The sequence below is a fragment of the Scomber japonicus genome, chromosome 11 (assembly GCF_027409825.1).
Source record: "Scomber japonicus isolate fScoJap1 chromosome 11, fScoJap1.pri, whole genome shotgun sequence".
Classification (NCBI taxonomy): Eukaryota; Metazoa; Chordata; class Actinopteri; order Scombriformes; family Scombridae; genus Scomber; species Scomber japonicus.
In genome coordinates, this window is record NC_070588.1 from 29,964,550 (window position 1) to 29,984,952 (window position 20,403).

At 41.0% G+C, this 20,403-nt stretch overlaps 1 protein-coding gene across 4 annotated transcripts; it reads right to left on the minus strand.

Annotated features, from left to right (window-relative positions):
• Positions 1 to 2,683: 2,683 nt before the first annotated feature.
• cwc22 (CWC22 spliceosome associated protein homolog) lies at positions 2,684 to 19,300 on the minus strand. 4 transcript variants are annotated; one of them, XM_053328549.1, is made up of 22 exons: positions 19,247 to 19,300; positions 17,826 to 17,882; positions 17,476 to 17,702; positions 16,466 to 16,761; positions 15,502 to 15,756; positions 15,230 to 15,358; positions 14,790 to 14,958; positions 13,820 to 13,873; positions 13,581 to 13,716; positions 12,955 to 13,161; positions 12,746 to 12,808; positions 12,561 to 12,653; positions 11,361 to 11,442; positions 10,986 to 11,046; positions 8,002 to 8,079; positions 4,726 to 4,878; positions 4,313 to 4,440; positions 3,891 to 3,992; positions 3,590 to 3,712; positions 3,516 to 3,538; positions 3,361 to 3,392; positions 2,684 to 3,306 (listed from the first exon to the last, which is right to left on the minus strand). In XM_053328549.1, the coding sequence occupies exons 2-22, from the start codon at positions 17,878 to 17,880 to the stop codon at positions 2,878 to 2,880; spliced, it is 2,895 nt and encodes a 964-aa protein (XP_053184524.1). In that variant the 5' UTR covers positions 17,881 to 17,882; positions 19,247 to 19,300; the 3' UTR covers positions 2,684 to 2,877. The 4 variants fall into 4 exon arrangements, with proteins under 4 accessions (XP_053184524.1, XP_053184522.1, XP_053184523.1 ...); XM_053328547.1 differs by having other exon boundaries at positions 2,684 to 3,392; positions 3,516 to 3,712; positions 16,466 to 16,543; positions 16,574 to 16,761; XM_053328548.1 differs by having other exon boundaries at positions 2,684 to 3,392.
• Between the last annotated feature and the right edge of the window lie 1,103 nt (positions 19,301 to 20,403).

Here is a 20,403-nt window from a genome sequence, read left to right on the forward strand (position 1 = left end):
AATTGTTAAATTGTGCTAAACTTAAACAGCCTCAGCAATAAAAGGCTTCATATGCAGTGATTCATCAGTGATATCAATCCACAAACATTCTATAACAGTAAAACAGAGAGGGACCATTTACTGCACAAAGACTGTTTTTACTTTTATACTTAATTGCATTTTGCATATAAAACTTAATGTTAACACTTTCACAAAAGTGAGGTTTTGAATGCAGGTCTTTGTAGTGGAGTATTTTCACAGTGTGGTATTAGTAGGCTACTTTTACTTTAGTAAGGCATTTCAATACTTTGTACACCACTGGTTACAAGATGTTTGTCTTTCTTTATATTTAGAAAATGGAAAAGAAAGCTGCCCAGGCCCCGGCTGGCCGGCCAGGCACCCAGGCCCCGTCCAGCCTCTGCTGGTTGCCCAGACCAGGCCCCGGCCAGCTTCCACGCCCGGACCGCAAGGACTACAGCCTCACATGGGGCGGGCGCTCCACCAACCGAGCCAAACACTGCCCCTATTTTTTATTTTATTTTAAACGTTTATTTATTATTTGTCATATATACTGATTGTTTTGTTGTTCATTGTCTGTTCATTTAAAGAGTACCTCATGTTCAAATAAATTATTTTCATAATTGCACTCCTTTTGTCTTCTACACTTATTGAAAATGTTAAAAATGCCGTAGTCAGTTAAAAGGAATATCAACTTAAACACAAATATTAAAACTCAAGTTTTTACTGACCAATTGCAAAGTTTTACTACAAATTGGAAAAATTCTCACAACAGTGTTTCTGTTTTTTGACCTTTCCAGGGTGTCCATGGAACCTTAAAGTCTTTACCAGTAAATGTTTTTTTCAAATGTGCTAAATCATATGTCTGTCTTACCTTTACTAACAGTAAAACTCTAATATGTAGATAATAACTACTTGCATGAGAAATCTCTCCACATGATTAACTGATTTTAATAAAGTTTAAGATGCATGTTATACATGTAGTTTTAAGAAAGTCAGAAAAAAGAACATTTCTGAGTGTCTGTGACAACAGGTGGCAGGCAGACGCTGAGTTCATGCTCAATACAGATTTTATTGAAAGCACAGGGGAGGATTGGGGCTGGAGAGCAGGGTCCAGTTCTGTCTCCTCATGCTGACGACCAACTTGTCCAGCCTGTCCGGATCACCTAGAGGGAAACTTTAAAATGACACATATAGGTGCTCAGCAACTTCTAGATCAGAGGTCACAAACCTTTTTGATACTAAGAGCTATTTGAGAATATGGAGTAATAAAAAGGGCTTTGCTTGATAAAAATTTCTTAAATAACAAAGTTACACAGTTCACCTTTAATAATAATAATACCAACAATGAATATGATAAGAAATATATATTGTATTTATTTATGGGTGCTCTGATCTTGTTTTTGAACATTTCTGAAATCAGTATCACCAATACAACACAGATCACACATTCTCTGAATTAGAAGCTTGCTTTTTGCAGTGTGGCATTAATTAGGCTATTAATGTATTCATTTAAGTTACTCTTGACACTGTATATAAGTATAATTAAACGAAAGATAATAATAATATTAAATGAAAGATAATACAGAACAGCATGTATATTCTATATTATATCCCGCATTAAACGGACTGAAAGCACAAAACACACCGCAACAGCAGCTAACATTAGCTGCTCTGGTCATCTGTCTGTATCAGCAGAGACCATGAGTCGGTAATAAAGTCATTATCCAGTGCCAAAATCCAGGTAAAATATATTTTATACAGTCTATGAGTAAAATAGTACTACGGTTTACTCACTGAAAAAACTGCAACACAGAATCCTTTGTCGGTCGGTTAGTACAATCAACAGCACAACCCGCCATATTGCCAGAAAAAAACTACCTGAAAATAGGCAAACAAACATGGACACCGCAGCGCCTGTCTGCTGGATGTAGCCGCGGACCTCTGGGTGTAGCCTAGCCTAGCCTAGCCTAGCCCAGCCGATGCTTTAGCATAGAGCTAACTGCTGGCAACTGTCTGTGAACCTGTGACTCAACGTAACCACGCCCTAATTTATGCCAGAATTTTAAGCCTAAATGACACTTAAACGGTTGTGGTACAAAAAAATTCACCCCCCCCAGAGTGTTCACTGAGATGGAAACTATCGGTAAAGGCCAAAAAAAATAAAATGTACCAGGCATTAAATATGTTTTTTAAGCTGTAAAGTCGGCTATTTTAACATGGGGCTCAATGGGAAATTGCTCACTTCTGGTGCCAGCCCCCAGAGGCCGCGGGGGGGGACTGCAGCTTTTTGAACACGGAAGTGGTCCTCACTCGGAGAACCCACAACTCCCCCCTTGGTTAGAACATTATAAAAGTCATCAAATGTAATAAGTTACATTACTTTGATGAAGTCATTGAAATAGTTACATTACTTATTACATTTTCAATAGACTAGTCATCAGTAACCTTCACAACCCTGATCAGTAGCATCTATTACTTTTATAAATGACTATAAACTAGATGAGCATTATTTGTTTTTGGTTATGCATGCTACTGAGATAACATTACATCATACTATACATGAGCACAGCTGCATGTGTAGAAGAATGGGGGGGGGGGGGTAGTGCATGGGGGGAGCAGTGATGAGTGTGATTGGTCTCGAGCTGAAAACAGTTGAAACAGAAACAGCTTAGAAAACATCTAAAGATACTTTAATGTTTTTTTTTTCATCATTTCATTAACAAACAAAAAAAATTAATAATACAAAATACAGACAGAATGACAGTAAGACAGGAGTCAGGTCCCAAATCCAAGACACCAGGAGGAGGAGAAGAAAAGAGTGATGATAGAAGGAGGAGAGGAAGGATTCACCTGTCTGAGCAGAGGGATGAACACTGTTTATCTCCTCCTCCTCTCATCCCTCTCTCTGTTCCTGTCTCTGTTCTCTTTATTCCTCTCTCTATCTCTCTCTCTATCCCTCTGTTTCTCTCCATCCCTGTCCCTCTCTCTTTCTCTCTTATCCTCGTTCTCTCTGCCTCTCTCTCTCTCCCGCTCTCTCTCCCTGTCCCTTAATCTGTTGCTCTCCCTCTCTCTCCCTCCATCTCTCTCTCTCTCTCTACTTCGAACATCCATTTTTCGCCTATCCTCTTCCTCCTCTTCTTCTGCTCTTTCATCTCGTCTGCTGCGGCGCGCTCCCTCTCGTGCACGCTCTCTCTCTTCCTCCTCCTCCTCCTCTTCACGTGCACGGCCTTTCCTCAGCTTCTTCTCGCCATCACTGTCGCCCTTGTCGTTCTTGCATCCGGCTCGCTTTTTGTCAGAGGCTTTGTCCTTTTTCTTCTTCTTGTCCTTCTCTTTCTTTTTCTTCTCACTTTGTTCTTTTCTCTTCTTCTTCTTCTTGTGTTTGTTGTCTGAGTCTGGAAGATAAAAAAACACACTCATCTATGAATCTATTACTCACTCTTCTGTTCACTTCAAGCCTCAGATATTGGACTTCATTACCCAGAGTGCCTTGGGGCAGTAAATGAAGGGGGACGTACCTGAACTGCTGCTGCTGCTGCTGCTGGAGGACGAGTCAGAGGAGTCGGAATCTGATTCGCTGGAGGAGTCTGAAGAGGACGAGTCAGACGAGGAGGAGGAGGATGAAGAGGACGAGGAGGAGTCAGAGGATTCCACTTCCTGGTTCTGAGTCATGATCATCTTTGGAGCGTTCTTCAAATGTTCTCTCAACTCGTCCCTGAAAGAGAGAGAGAGAGAGAGAGAAGTGTGTGTGATTTATTATCAAAATAGTTGCTGATTAATAGTTTATGAAGAACATATTCAACCAATTCAAATGGTTAGAATGTTCTGCTGTCCATATACTTTTGGCCATGATGTTCGTGTGTGTGTGTGTGTGTGATAAGAACAGTCCTTACGTCAGTCCTCCCAGTCCAATAGATGTGAAGAAGTTGATGGCGAAGCGAGTGTTTCTGGGGTTATCACGAGGAAAGAGACCTTCAAAGAACACCTGCAGAGTCCTGAAAACACACACACACACACACACTTATTTTCCAAACTTCTTATTTCTTTCTGTTATTCAGTCTGCAGTACAGTTGTTTTTTGCTCGGCCCCTTCTTCCTGTCAGCTGCTGTTTTATTAGTATCTTTGTTCTCCCAGTTTCTTTCATTATGTGTCTGAAAAGCTCAAACTCATCTGATCCATGTAACCAATGAATGCTAGCAAAGTCTTCAGATTTCCATTGAAGGAGAAGCGAGCAGAGGGAGCCGAGATTCAGCTTTCAATACGACACGATCTGAATACTGTGTGTGTGTGTGTGTGTGTGTGTGTGTGTTCGTACGGGTCTTTGAGCCTCTGGTTGAGTCTGGGTAGACCCATGTAGGCGCAGAGCTCCTGGAAGAGGATCTTCACAAAGATCCTGCTGGATGACGTCGTTGTTTCCTCACTTATCCTGATACACTCCAACACCTGGGCGAGAGACATTCACAAGACACAGCACAGAGAGAGAGAGAGAGAGAGAGAGAGAGAGAGAGAGAGAGAGAGAGAGAGAGAGAGAGAGAGAGAGAGAGAGAGAGAGAGAGAGAGAGAGAGAGAGAGAGAGAGAGAGAGAGAGAGAGAGAGAGAGAGAGAGAGAGAGAGAGAGAGAGAGAGAGAGAGAGAAATTATGAGCTAAATCAGTTAGAATAATTAAATAAGAATGATGTGTGATTAATCTTGGTTTAGTAGGCTGTGTTGGTGTGTGTGTATCCTCACACTCCAGGGGACAGAGTCTGTGTAGAGGAGGTGAGCAAACAGTCGGGCCACGTTCCTCAACTTGTTGGTCTCCAGTCTGTGAATGGTGTCGTACTGCTCTGCAAAGATCCCCTCAAAACTCTCCATGTACTCCTTCTTCAGCAGACAGAACCTCTGTACACATGTACACACACAGGTTTCAAGATAGCCTTTAAAAAATTTGAAACTATCCTTTAATTATGTATGACTAAATAAGCAACTATCAAGTTAAAAAGAGTTAACTTTTATTCTTCAAGCTTGATGGTCAGACATTCCTGCATGTTAAAGTGGACTAACAACACACTCTTCAGGCTGTGAGTTATGACTACCGTATTTTTCGGATTATAAATCGCTCTGGAGTATAAATCGCACCAGCCGAAAATGCATAATAAAGAAGGAAAAAAAACATATATAAGTTGCACTGGAGTATAAGTCGCATTTTTTGGGAAATTTATTTGATTAAATCCAACACCAAGAATAGACATTTCATCTTGAAAGGCAATTTAAAATAAAACAGAGAACAGAGAACAACAGGCTGAATAAGTGTTATAGCGTTATATGAATGACACATAAACAACGAATATAGCATATAGAACAATTACCAAACAATCAGTGTCACTCCTAATCACTAAATCCAATGAAGTCTTCTTCCTCAGTGTCACTTCTGAACAACTCCGCCAACTCCAAAGGTAGACAATGCGTCGCTTCCTCTTCTACCGGTACGTCACTTACATCAGAGTCATCGTCAGTTGCAGTTCCAATTATTCCAGCCTTTCTTAATCCCGACAGGATGGTTTCGGTTGTCACTGAAGCCCATGCTTTGTCGATCCATCCAATGACATCCAGGAAAGTTGCATGGCGCATTCTTCCAGTTGCCGTAAAGCTGTGCTCTCCATCAATCATCCACTGCTCCCACAGGTTGCGCAAGACTGCCTTTAAGCTCCTATTCACGGAGATGTCAAGTGGCTGGAGTATTTTGGTTAAGCCTCCAGGGATGATGGCAGGTATGGAGTTGAACACTTTTAATTTATCTTTCACCTGTGGCGTGATGTGCGCTCGCATGCTATCCATCACAAGCAGAGCTTTGCGTGCTCTAAAGAAGCCATCCGGACGCTTAGTGTAGCACTTTGTAAGCCATAAGTTCATCATTTCTTGATCCATCCACACTTTCTCATTCACGGCGACTTCAACTGAGGGGGATTTAATTTTTGGCATGGTTTTTCGTTTGAAAATGACCATTGGTGGCAATTTTGATCCATTTCCACAACATGCCAGCGCCACTGTGAAGTGTGATTTCTCATGACCAGTTGTTATGATATTCACACTCTTTTGCCCTTTCTCTGCAACACTTCGGCCCATAGGGATGTCAAACGTAAGGGGGACCTCATCCATGTTAATAATATGATCCGGTGTTACGTTGTGCTCACCTACATGCTTTTCAATGAACTCACGGAAACTGTCGATCTTGGATTGGAAGTCTGCTGGCAGTTTTTGGGACATCGTTGTTCTTGCTCTGATAGAGAGGTGATTGCGTTGCATGAAGTGGTAACACCAAGAAGGTCCTCCCGCAAAGTAATTTATATTCATCTCCTTGGCAACTACCTGGGCGTGGAGACCCAACTGTACTGTTGACAAGCCTCTCCCAGCAGCACGTTGTTCAAGCACCCATGTGTGAACTTGTTTCTCTAGCTGTGGCCACCTAGCTTTTAGCCCGCGATTAGCTTTTTTAGTTTTCTTCATTTCAGTAAGAGTAACCTCCGCTTTTCGCCAGTCCCTTACAAGTTTCTCACTAACTCCAAACTTTCTTTCTGCTGATCGATTGCCATTTTCTGCTGCATATTTCACTACTTCCAGCTTGTAACCTGCAGAATATGATTTTCTTTTCGGTGCCATTTTTGTTCAAGCCTTCTCATTGTTTTTATAAGTTACCGCCAAGGCAGCGTCTTTTTTTTCATAAACTGACGAATTTTGATTGGTTGACGTGGGTGTGTGTGTGTGTGTATGACGATCGCTGATATATTATAGACAGACACACATACACACATCAGAGCAAGAGAGCATGACGTTGAAGTTTTTTTCTTCACACATTGTGTTTACCTCAGATAGCGTAGCGTAGCGATAATGAGCGAAAGAATAAAAAATTATGATATTAAATTTAAGATTTCCGTTGTGAAATATGAGAATATGTGGAAAAGCGGCCGCGAGCCATTTTTCTGTGGACCCCATAAGGGTGAGGCAGTGGAAGAAGCAGAAAACGGAGCTTCAACACCTGTCAGAACAAGAGGGCGGCTATTGTCTGGACTACTGAAAAAAGTGATGACTGATTTAAAACTTGTGATTTGTCTTGTGAATTATCTTACAATTGTTTCGTTTACTTCGTAATTTCTGCCCATTTTTCAACACGTTTTTGTTCATGAATTTTGCCTCAAATAGAAAGAAATCATTGTTTTTGTCCCGAAGCTGAACCCTTAATTCGCGCAGCTACCGGGTAGGTCTGCGTATGGTGTGTAAAGACCAAATTCCCATGCGTGTGTTTGGCATGATGTTTTAACAATGCAAAGCCATACTTGAATAACATAAATAAATAAATAAAACTACGTTGTAGGATGTAGACCCTATTTCACCAGTATTGCTGGACAAGATTTTTTTTTTTTGCGAGGAAGTAATTAATCGCCTGTCCCAAATACCCTGGATTCAAACACACGCCTAGTCTCTTACGTGAATGAGATAAATAATAGCCCAGACTATTGAGATCAACTTAATAGCCCGGGCTATTATTTGATATTTTACAGTAATGTGTTAATAATTTCACACATAAGTCGCTCCAGAGTATAAGTCGCACCCCCAGCCAAACTATGAAAAAAACTGCGACTTATAATCCCAAAAATACGGTATATGTTATGATTAGCACTAACTACATTACATCACCTCCACTGTACTGAGCTACAAGCACAAATCTTAGAGACTAATAAATGGCAGCAGAGAGAGGAGAGGAAATAAATTGTTTGGTTTGTGTATAGTCTGATGTGTGTACGTGTGTCAGTGGATGTTCATACAAAATGTGAAAAATCAATAAAAACTGAAGTGGAAAACATGCAATATGTCATTTGGATCCTCTGATCCTTTAGAGCAAGCCACCTTAAGTCACTACAGTGTTCATACACATATATAAGTGTGTGTGTGTGTGTGTGTGTGTGTGTGTGTGTGTGTGTGTGTGTGTGTGTGTGTGTGTGTGTGTGTGTGGTGTGTGTGTCTCACCCCGGCTAGCAGACCAAAGAACTTCTCGTAGGTTCTCTGTTGAGCGCAGCAGTCCAGGATCATGTTGCACAGCTCTTTCTGTTCACACACACATCACGTGTTATTAACAGACATGAACACACATGCTAAACATCATATTGATTATGCAGCTGTAATAATGAAGTCTGCAGAGTGGACGGCAGAGTTCACATGATATACATTTAGACAGCTGATTTGTGTGACTGACAAACTCTTAACTTGGACCATCCTGCTGTTCTGTTTTCAGCCTCTATACACACACATTTATGTTGTGTGTGTGTTATTTTCTCGTCTGTAATAGATGATGTACACACTCTCTACACTTCAGCTTTCATCTAGGAGTGATGCTGACGCTCACTTTACTTTCTCCATCAGTAAAAGGCGACAACTACAAGTCTAAAACATTCCTATTGGGTTGTTTTATGCTTTGTGATTTCTATATTGTAACATAAAACATGGTTTACAGATGATTAAATATGTCATATGACTTTAAAATGTATTAAATATGTGAGGAAACACTTTTAAACCTTTCACACTTCATTTCAAAGATTGATTTTCAAGAAAATGGAACATGCTCAGTGGAGAAGCCTCCAGATTTATTTTTCTTCAGAGGCTGTGTGCGTGCGTGTGTGTGTGTATGTGTATGTGTATGTGAAAGACAGAGCCTGTGAGAAAAGTGTTTCAATGGACAACCATGTTCAAAGTGTGTGCGTGTGTTCCAGCTGTTGTGTTGAGTGATTCAGTCCTGATGCTGATGAAACTCTGGCTGACAAGGTCATCATATCTCTCTCTGTGATTTTTATCATGACTCCTTAAACTCCTACATGAATCTATGGCATTAATGAACTAACGTTCATTAATGCAATTAACAAAATGAAATCACAATCATTTACAGTGAAATAAAACAGAAGAGTAGTAAATCCTCACATAGTAGAAGCTTGATGAGTAACTTGTACATTGAGTTTCCTTTCATCACTACAGTCATTCATCATGTCCATTAACTGCTCAACTGTGTTCAGGTCAAAGTCCACACAGTTGAACTCAGTGAGAAGCTGAGGACAGGAGTTTTCCCACAGTCCCACAATTAAACAAATACTTTTCTTTTTTGTTTTGAACAATTATGGAACAATATGAAGGGTGTCCATCATCATCATTTTGACAGATAACACTGAGGGTGGTCTATTGTAACCTTTAGTTTAATTCACAGCCCTGTCCTGCAGTAGCTGGTGAGTGTATATAGTAAAACTATTGTCTAGTCTAGTCTAGTCTTGGCATGTCTTTGAAAACGAATGAATGAATAAATGAAAACAAAAGCTATTAAATATGTCTTATCATCATTAAAAAACTAAAACAGAAAATAATGGATAACAATGAGAAAGTCTAACCCAACCTGCTGGTGTTTGACTTGAACTGAATGAAATGTGAAGTAAACATGAGGCGTGAATGTTTGTGCTGCCTTCTAGTGGAACTCTGACTTTTCATCAGATTGTAAAATGTTTAGTATTCAAGTGTAACTTTATATCATGACAGCAGTGCTAATAGTTGACACACAGCAGTAAATAGATGTGACATTGTTTCATCTTCAAAAAAATTTAACTAAAGTAACAAGTTCAAGATAAGTAAACATTATTTATTTTAAGCTTTGTTACAACTGAAGTACCAAGCCAACATCATGAACTTCTCTTTATTAGTTCATGGGGTTACAACTAGCAGGCGTGTTGGAGCTGGTCCTGGATGCTATCAGAGTGTAAGCTAACGTTAAGAACACTTTACAGGTTTCATGCTTTAGTAGGAGCTGGTCCTGGACGCTATCAGGGTGTAAGCTAACATTAAGAACACTTTACAGGGTTCATGTTTTAGTAGGAGCTGGTCCTGGATGCTACCAGGGTGTAAGCTAACATTAAGAACACTTTACAGGGTTCATGTTTTAGTAGGAGCTGGTCCTGGATGCTACCAGAGTGTAAGCTAACATTAAGAACACTTTACAGGGTTCATGTTTTAGTAGGAGCTGGTCCTGGATGCTACCAGAGTGTAAGCTAACATTAAGAACACTTTACAGGGTTCATGTTTTAGTAGGAGCTGGTCCTGGATGCTACCAGGGTGTAAGCTAACATTAAGAACACTTTACATGTTCGTGTTGGAGCGAGCTGGTCCTGGATGCTACCAGGGTGTAAGCTAACATTAAGAACACTTTACAGGGTTCATGTTCGTGTTGGAGCTGGTCCTGGATGCTATCAGAGTGGAAGCTAACGTTAAGAACACTTTAAAGGGTTCATGTTCGTGTTAGAGCTGGTCCTGGATGCTATCAGAGTGGAAGCTAACGTTAATAACACTTTACAGGGTTCATGTTCGTGTTGGAGCTGGTCCTGGATGCTATCAGAGTGGAAGCTAACGTTAAGAACACTTTGAGCTGGAAACCCGAACAATTATTAATTTCAAGTGTTTCATGCTGCAGTTCTCTTTATTTCTGATGACAAACAACTGCTGGTTAGAAAGGAGACGCTGTTTTAGTCCACCTCTGTGTAGAGATGCCCAGGAGCTAAATGCCACACACACACACACACACACACACAGACAAACAGACAGACAGACAGAGCTGATTGTCCTCTGACACATGATGTTTCTCACAGCACTTTCTATCACACACACACACACACAAACACACACAGCTGACCTGCAACTGTCATAGTCTTAAAGCGACCATTACTGTTACACAACCTGGCCTGAGGAGCAGCAGTTACAGAAGCTTATAATAAGCAACACACACACACACACGCACGCAGAGTGTTTACAGATACACACTTCCATCTTCCACAACATATTTATTGGCGCCTCCTGCTGGTCATCAGTGTGTTTGAATGATGGATGACAAAGATAATCAATCTCTTTATCAACTAATCAATTATTGTAATTGTTGATTTAATTGATGGCTGTTCAGACAAGTGTGTGTGTGTGTGTGTACTCACTGTCTGGGTGTCAGGGAAGTCCATCTTGATCAGTTTGTGTGCACACTCCTCAAAGTCCAAACTGCAAAAATCAATCAATCAATCAATCTAAAAGTGTCAGATCTGTCAGTTTGTGTGTTCTAGTTTCAGAAAATTAAACGCATGCACACACACAGACACACACAGACACACACAATCTGTTCCAGTGTTTCATCCCAGTCTCCAAACCTGTGAACTGTTCCTCAAATAAACCATGGTAACTAGGCTACAAACACACCTTTAAATATTAGTCCAAGTCCATCAAATATAGCTGGAGCTGTAAATAACTGCCAACACCACGAGAGACGACTGAGTCACTGGGAGTGTGTGTTATGCAGCACGTGTGTGTGTGTGTACCTGGACTGTATAGCGAGGTAGATGGTTCTTCTGAAAGCAACCAGGTTGACTTCTGTTTTATCGAAGATGGTGACCTTCTCACCTGAGAGAGAGAGAGAGAGAGAGAGTGAGTGAGTGAGTGAGTGAGTGAGTGAGTGAGTGAGTGAGTGAGAGAGAGAGAGAGAGAGAGAGGCATGTAAAACACAGCAGCTTGGAGCGAGACACACAACACTGTTCCAGCCAATCAACAGCCTTGTGGGGGCTGTTGGAGCTTGTGCCCAGGACAGGTGGAGCAGCCAGATATTACATCTATGAATCCACACTGACTCCCACATTGTCTAACAGAGACTCCTCCATTCTTTACACTGAGTCGGGTTCATCATGTTTAGTGAAGACTAATGTGAGCAGTCAGCTGTTTAAATCACACTAACATCCTGCTGTTTGTGTTTATAGCATATTAACCATATCAATGAATCAATAAATACAAACACTGTTGATTCCTTCATTCTGGATTGTCCACAGTGACCTTTAAAAGGAAAAGTTTGACATTTTTAGAAATACATGAATTCACTTTCCTGCAGAGAGAATGGACACCTCTCCTGTTATTATTGGCTACCTTAAAAGTCCTTTATGTTTTATGTTTTATGTGTTTTATGTTTTTTTAAAGCACTTCATAGTCTTGCACCAGCATAAGTAGCATGTGTGTTATATATGAACCAGTGCAGCTCCTCAGGCAAAACTAAAACCTATGTAGAGCCAGTGTTTAGCCATGATGCTATGAGCTGCTGGAACAGTGTGACTGAGAACATCTGGAAGTGTTGCAACTTTTAAAAATAAACTCAAAACCTTCCTGTTCAGCCTGGCTTTTTGATTAAGAACCATTTATAGTCTTCTTATTCTATTTTTACTTTATTTGTTTTGATGTTTTAAAATGATGATGATCAATCTATAATGTTTTATGTTCATCTGATAAAATCTCTTTTTAAACCTAGTTTTACTCTAACTTGTTCTGTTATTCTCTCTTATTTTCTATTGACTCTTATTTATTTTATTTCATTTTAGATAAGAAATCCTAAATCTGAACTACATGAACCTGTATGAAAGGTCCTATATAAATAAAGTTTGATTGATTATGGTAATTATGAATGATTAACTTAGCTTAGCATAAAAACTATAGAGAGGGAAAATCAGCTACCAATGTCTTCTGTTTTCAGGTCTCACCTTCCTCCTCCTCATTCGCTTCTTCATCATCGTCATCATCGTCGCTGCCGTCTCCCTCCTCCTCTGAATCACTGCTGCCCTCGTCCAGGATGTCTGATCAGGGGTTAAAAAGCGGATTGGTTAAACTGTGAAGGAGGTGACGGCTGATTGGCCGGTTGGAGTGTGATGTTTGTGAATGTTCTCACCTCTTTTGATGGTTTTGTATTTCTCCTCGTTCTCCAGGAAGTCTGGGTCCAACTTAAACACATCTGAGTGACACACACACACACAAACACAGTTCAGTTTCTAATAAGAACTGCAAAGAGACTTTTAAGGCCTTTACATGCAACTACCAGACTCTAAAGACCCCCCCCCCCCCCCCCCCCCCCCCCCCCCCCCCCCCCCCGTGTCTTACTGAGGATGTCCTCTGTGTTGTACTCGTCATCCAGAGGCAACATATGGGTGAACTGGTCATCCTCCTCCACCAGGTCCAGGCCCTCGGGGATCACCGGGTGATCTTTAAAACCGTCCTTCCTGATGGCGAACATCACCTCAATCATGTACTGGACCCTCTTGTCGATGGCCGACTCGTGGAGGACGTTCCTGAGACGCTCAAATATGGCTGAAAGACAGAAAGAGAGAAATTGTGGCTGTTATATATCTGAGACTTTTTTGTGGGTTTTAAAAAAAACAAAAAACTTTCCTTAAAAAAAACAAAAAAAACAATAACGTTTACATGTTAGAAATATTTTGCTGACATTCTGACTTGTTCAGGGGCACACAGTTGCTCAGGCTCTATTGTATTTGTAATGAAACATGTTTGTGAAAGTGGCTCTGATCTTTATTATTGCATTTCTTCTCCTTTAATGTGCTGCTGTAACCTCTCTGGCAGACTCACACTGATTCATATCATATTTTTATTCATTGATTAACTGTTAAGTCTATGAAACAACAATGAGAAATGTCCACAAACCAAAGACTATTTGGAGATTATTGATTCAGATTGTTTCAACTCATTTCAAACTATTGGCAAAGGGGTACCGTTGATTCCTCGGGGGGAGACCTCGGTCAGTTTGAGTCCGCACTCCTTCAAGAATTGGATGGAGACCTCCACGCTGTCGTCGGTGGGACGCTCCAGTAACAGGGTGAGCATCTCCAGACACAAAACCTCATGAGCCTGAGAGCAGAAGACAACAGAGAGAGGGGAGGGGGGGTTCATTAGAGCTGAGCATCAACAGTTAGACCCTCCATCAGTGAGTCAGTGAGACAGCAGGACTTACCACGTTCTGGTTGATGAGATGAGCCACAAACTTTGAGGCTGTCAGGCACTGTAGCTGCAGAACAAAAGACACACTGCTTTTAATAAATAATAGTAACACTAATGCTACTCCTACTGCTAATTACTTACATCATAACAATGACATCATTTCAAGAAACAGGCAAACAGAGGTGGAAGCACTAACATTACTGTAATTGAGTAGCTACTTAATTAGTTTTTTTAAAGTATTTCTCAAAGTCAGTCATTTTACTTTTAGTCAAAACTGGATTAAATGAAGTAGTTTGTTACATGTGTCCGTTACTGAGTCATTTATTTATTTGTGCTTTAAAATGATGAATGGATATTGCAAGCATGAAAAAAAAAATCATATGCATCGCATCAAAAACAGGCCAAACAGATCAATGTCATTACAAACTAAAGCTGCCAGCACTGCAAAAAATCTTCTTATTTTTACTTCAATTAACTTTCACTCAAGTAACAATACTTCTTCTTGGGTAGGACGTTTCTGTTCTCTTTACAACTGTGCAGGTAGAATAGTGAGTTCTAATTGAGCAGTCTGATGTGTGTGTGTGTGTGTGTGTGTGTGTGTGTGTGTGTGTGTGTGGAGTTATTTTGTAGCAGCCTGGTCTCATTTTAAGGAACCTCACAAAACAGGTGTTGCAGATTTATTCCTTCAGTGTAGTGAAGAAGAAGCTTCTCAGATAGTATCAATCAGATGAGCACCCTGGAAGAATCACTACATCACTTATAGAGACTTTAAAACGCATTCATTTTTAATGAATGCATGTACTGCTTGGAGAGTCTTTAATTAAACTGTTTATTTACTTTTTAAGCATTCATTTCTTATGTATATTTGCTACAAATATTTCATTTGCTCTTGTTATCATAATCTAGTGTATTGTGTGTGTTTTCTTCCTCTCGCTGTCAAGATACGTGAGGAAACACAGACAGACGGTCAGACAGACGGCTACCTTAAGGTTGCGCCGGTAGCTTCTCCTGAAGGCCAGGATCAAGCGTTTGAGGATGAGCTCTCCGATCTGAGGGAACTTGGAGTTGATGATGGCGACGACAGCGGCGTACACGTGAGTGAAGATGGGAGACGCTGCCTGAGCCTGTAGCACGGAGCGAGCCAGCAGACCCCTGATACACAGAGAAAGAGACGGGATGTCAGAGAGATAAGCAGATGACAAGTAAAAAAAAGCAGCTCTTGGTTGTTTCTCTTGAACTAATCGCACTAATCGGGGGGAGGGACTTAAACCAAGACAACACATGGTAAGCTCTTTGTATTTATGATGTAATGCATTTCTCTACACATCACAATGAAATCTAACTGAACTTTAAACTATTGAACGTCACAGTGCTGGTGTGTGTTGGTGTGTGTGTGTGTGTGTGTGTGTGTGTTAAAGCTCACCTCCCCCTCACGATGTTCTCCTGCAGCAGCTCCTGAATGATCATGACGATGTTAGAGACGTTGACTTTATTGATCAGACCGTTGATGGACTTCTTCAGAGCCTCCCAGCTCATCCTCTGATAGGCCAGGCTGAAAGGGGGGGGCGGGAGGATTAGAAAGATTAACACAGGCTAGAACAGGAAGTGATCATCAGGATAGTGAAGTCTACAGGATTTGTGTTAATGGATGAAAAACAGCAGGATGGCATCTATAATGATTGAGAACACAGTCACCTGCTCTTGTCACTGATTTGTTGCTGCATCATGCGTAGCCGTGCAGGAGGGATGTAAGCTCCGCCGGTCCTCGTCAGGATGGGGTCGATCTCCTCCTTCTTCTTCTTTGCCACCGGCTCCTCTGCGGCTGCCGGCTCTTTGTCGGTCGGAGGGGAGGGCGATCGACCCCGCCTCCTGTGGTCGAACTCTGCGTCCCGATTGGTTCGCCGCTCAAAGCGCCTGTCCCTGTCGTCATAGCGATCATTGTAGCGGTCCCTGGTTGAGACAAAAAACAACATTTCAATAACTGGTTTTACTATTTTTGAAATGTTTAGAACTGATAGAAGTGATAACATAGTTTTCAGTCTGATTTGATGAGTCATGAACAAGCTGTTCTTAAACCAGACTTAACTTAACCTTATCAGATTAGCTCTAATTTAACTTTGTAAGAAGCTTCATCCTGGACTGGTTCAATGTGTAAGACTTACTCAAGCCAGACTTCCCTTAACCTGATCAGATTAACTCTAATTTAACTTTTTAATAAAATGAATCCTGGTTCAGTTGGTAGGACTCAAACCAGAATTTTCTGAACCTGAACCTTTCAACACTGGTGGTGTCACTTATAAGCATGATGGTTTTATTGGTTGGAGTTTAGGAAGTAACAGTTTGAAAACTTGGTTTCAAGTGTTTAGTCTGGGAATAATCCCAACATTCAGACTTTCATTGACTGAATGAATTTGTGAACTAAATCATGTAATCACAATGTTCTATGAAATGACAGTATAAGATTAGAGATGTGTGGCATGTAGAAATAAGTAAGAACTTATCTTAGGTTCATTTTATTTTTATTTCGTTTTTTAACTGTGCCTTGAGTCATTTGTGAAGAATTGTGTATATGTTTTGTGTTGGTATTTATTTAAAGTAGAAATAAACATATTTAGCACCTTATTTTAATCTTAGAAGTCAATCATGAGCTGTGTCTTACCGAGCATAGCGTCCTCTGTCGTAATGCTGCCGGTCCCAGTCTCTCTCTCTGGATCTGGATCTGTCTCTCCCTCTAGACCTGGATCCGGATCTGTCTCTCCCTCTAGACCTGGATCTGTCTCGCTCTTTGGATCTGGATCTGGAGCGGTCTCTCTCTCTGGATTTGGATCTGTCGCGTCCCCTGGATCTGGATGTGGATCTGTCTCGCTCCCTGGACCTGGATCTGTTTCGCTCCCTGGAGCTGGATCTATCTTGCCCTCTGGACCTGGACCTGCCTCGCTCTCTGGACCTGGATCTCTGTAACAACAAAGAAACAAGAAAATGACTGAATGAGGCTTGACTTGGACATGAACTCCTCAGAGAACACTAGGGGGAAAAAACAGCTGAACTCCTCCATTCAAATAAATGAAAGGACTGGCATTTGTCCTGCATCGCTGGATTTGGTGTAAATGTTCACACTGCAAGCCTTTGTGCTCAGATCTGAAGGTTTTTTTTTGGTCAGACTTCAGTTTTTTGTCATTATCAGTCTCCAGTGTGAGCTGCTGTTGGTCCTCAACTGACCCACGTGTGTAAAAGAACATTAAAAGCAGATCTCACATGTAACATTCTGTCATATAGAAGAAAACTTACTTATGACAAAAACAGATCTGAGTCGCATATGAGCCAAAAAAAACTGATTTGTGCCTCTTTTGCCTGCAGTTTGAATGTAGAGATGATGATAGGTGGATGATGATACTTTAGGACAGCAGAGCCAGGCCAGCTGTTCCTCTGTTTCCATTCTTTATGCTAAGATAAGCTGCCAGTCTCGTTCTTTAAGCTTCAAATGTAAAACACAGACGATATGAGAGTGGATTCAATCTGCTCGTCTGTTTCCCAGAAGGTTGGACAGTATTCATCATAACTTCAACCTCAACACCCTCACCAGTAAAAACTGGATGAGGAATCAGGTTAGGGCAGAAATGGAGAGAAAATGCAGAATTAACCAGCTATGTTTTTATCCAGCTTGCTTACTTTGATCTGAGCCACGCTGCTCCTTATCTTCCTCATTGCCCCATGATGTTCATCGTCATCGTCGTCACTGCTGCTGCTGCTGTCTGAGCTGCTGGAGGCCTCACTCTCGGAAGTGGGGCGGTCTGCAAGACTGGCCTGAGGGGACGGTCTCTCTCCAGGGCTTCTCTCCACTGAGTCAGCCTTTTTGGGTCTCTCTGCTGCTGGACTGGACTCCTCCTCTGACTCTCCTGAAAAGAGTGAGAGTGAGAGAGAGAGAGAGAGAGAGAGAGAGAGAGAGAGAGAGAGAGATTAGCAGATCAGGTGGGCTACTTGTACTGCTACTGTTACTACAACTATGTAACTAAACTCACCACTGTGTTGTTTTTGAGCAGGACTGGGACTGCGACTCCTGTTTGGAGAGTCCATATCTGAGAGAAAACACACACAGCTTCATTATTAGAAAACATCCAATATCCAGTTGACTCATAGAGACAGAAAAGATAAAGATCATATATTTTGTTATTGTCATGTTTACACTGTGAGCAGCTGGATTGACAAGATCATGACATCACAAAAATAACACCAGAATCCATCATGAAGTGTTTGTGTCTAAACCAGCAGCGGTTTGGACCAATCAGCATCACAAATACAGCTGCCTTGCAAGGTAAGACAGTGAGGGGCAGGTGGTTCATCCAATCATCTGCGGAGTATTTTTTGAAAGTGACTGTCCTTTTCCAAACAGCCTCACCGGACGATTGCTTAGATTGCTTCCGAAGCACAAAGCCTGTCTGTATAAATGTGTTTTAAGATGAGACCTGAATGTTGAAACTGAGGTGGTGCTCCTAAGATCCTCTGGAAAGGCGTTCCAGAGTCTAGGGGCCTAAACAGCAACACACCCTTAATTACCAACCTCAGTGTTTCCCACAGACCTGAAGGCAATGTGTGGTGGTAGGCCGGCGGCCGGCGGGGATATGCACCATCATATCTCTCTGAACTTATTCACATCTACACACCTTCTTGAACACTCCGATCCTCCGCTGCCAACCAGCTCCTCACCCCATCTGCCAACTTAACCACCATGGGGTCAAGAGCTTTCAGCCGATCTGCCCCCCGCCTATGGAACTCTCTCCCAACAGACATTCGCACTTCAGACTCTGTCTCCATCTTTCTATCCCGCCTGAAAACGCACATATTCAGAGTGGCATACTCTGACTCACACTGACTATGCAATCACATTCTTGTTTATTTATTGTACTAATGCACTATGTAGTCATATTCATATTTATTTATTTATTTTTGCACAATCGTACTAACTTCCACATCAATGTTACCTGATTTATATAGTTTGAAGTACTGTTGTTGTGTTATGTGTGTAAGGTGTCCTTGAGTGCTTTGAAAGGCGCCTTTAAATATAATGCGTTATTATTATTATTATTATTAATAATAATCATCTACAGGACCCGCCAACACTATGTGAAGTGACTGTATTTCACACTAGATTTAACGCTAATGTCAACTATTAAAAAAACTCATAGGTCTGAAGTAGTCGTGTAAGGTTACTTTGAGAAAGTTATTAAAACAACGACTCTACCCGTAACCACAAAACCATTTCCAATGAACGTCTTACTTTTACAGCCATGTGTTTATGGTGAGTTACACTTAGCTCGTCTGCTAATGCTAGCTCACCTCCAGCTAGTTATCAGCTAGCCCGTCGGTTAAACTAACCATTTCTGTAGAGAAATGTCGCCTTCTTTTGCTTTTCTGTCTCTTTTTAGTGTTAATATTATCTTACCGTTGTGTTTTCCGATCTTTCGTCCCTCCGGTAAATCAGTGTCGTTATGGCGGAAACTTCCTACAATATCCTTCAATACTTCCTGCGAGGCAGGGGTCATGTCCGGGTTTCATCTCCAGAGTTGGACGGAGGTGTCTCCTCCTGGTGGTGATCATCATCAACATCACCGCCTCCAGAGACGTTAGTAAGGACAGGAAACCTATATTACCTAAAATATTATCTATAAACTTAAACTATATTATTTTTACTTTATTACTATATTACCATTACAATCACTGGCCACTTCATTAGGTACACCTGTGCAATCTAATTCAATCTAATACAACAACTCTGCTATAAATTCTACATTTATGAAGTTTATACATTTTCAGTTTTAGTTGACATTGTCAGGAAGGAGATAATTCTACTTTATGTTTATTGTTGCAGTCATAGTGGGTGACGGTGGTGTATTAGGGTGCGTTATATTTAATGGTGTTCTTAATATTTTGTCCACTCCCATTAACATACAGGGGCAAAATATTAGAATCCCCTTTCAATATAATGCAACATAGTACGCCACCACCATTTAGTACGACCTCAGTAATTGACAATGTTAAGAAAAACTGAAAACTGAGTGACATTTAAGTGTCAGTTGAAAATGGTAGTGTTGGATGTTGTTGGATCCAGTTGAAAGTTGTAGCTTATTCCATAATAATCATATTTTAACCCTAATCCTATTATGGTATGAGTGCTTTCTATATCCTTGTGTGCTAGTTTAAGGCTGGAAACTACAGTAAAGCTCACACCACACACACACACATATCCCAGAAGTAAGACAGCACTCAGCTGTACTAAAAATAAATACATCTTTATTATTCTTATCTCTACAGAGTGATCCATCCCTGCATCCCACAGACACAACATCAATACAAAATACGTACATCATCATTAATAGACATCAATAGAAATTAAAAGACACCAACAGTCAGACAGTGAAGTGTAATTAGAAGTGTGTAAAAATATTTTTTTAAAAAGCCTCAGAGCTCACAGTGAGTGTTGGTCCAGCAGAGCAGAGTTTGTGATTAATGAATACTAAAAAAAAACAAACAAAAAAACACATTCGATAAAATGATGAAGAGAAACTGAGATTAATGGTCCGCTTATTAATGATTTGGAGC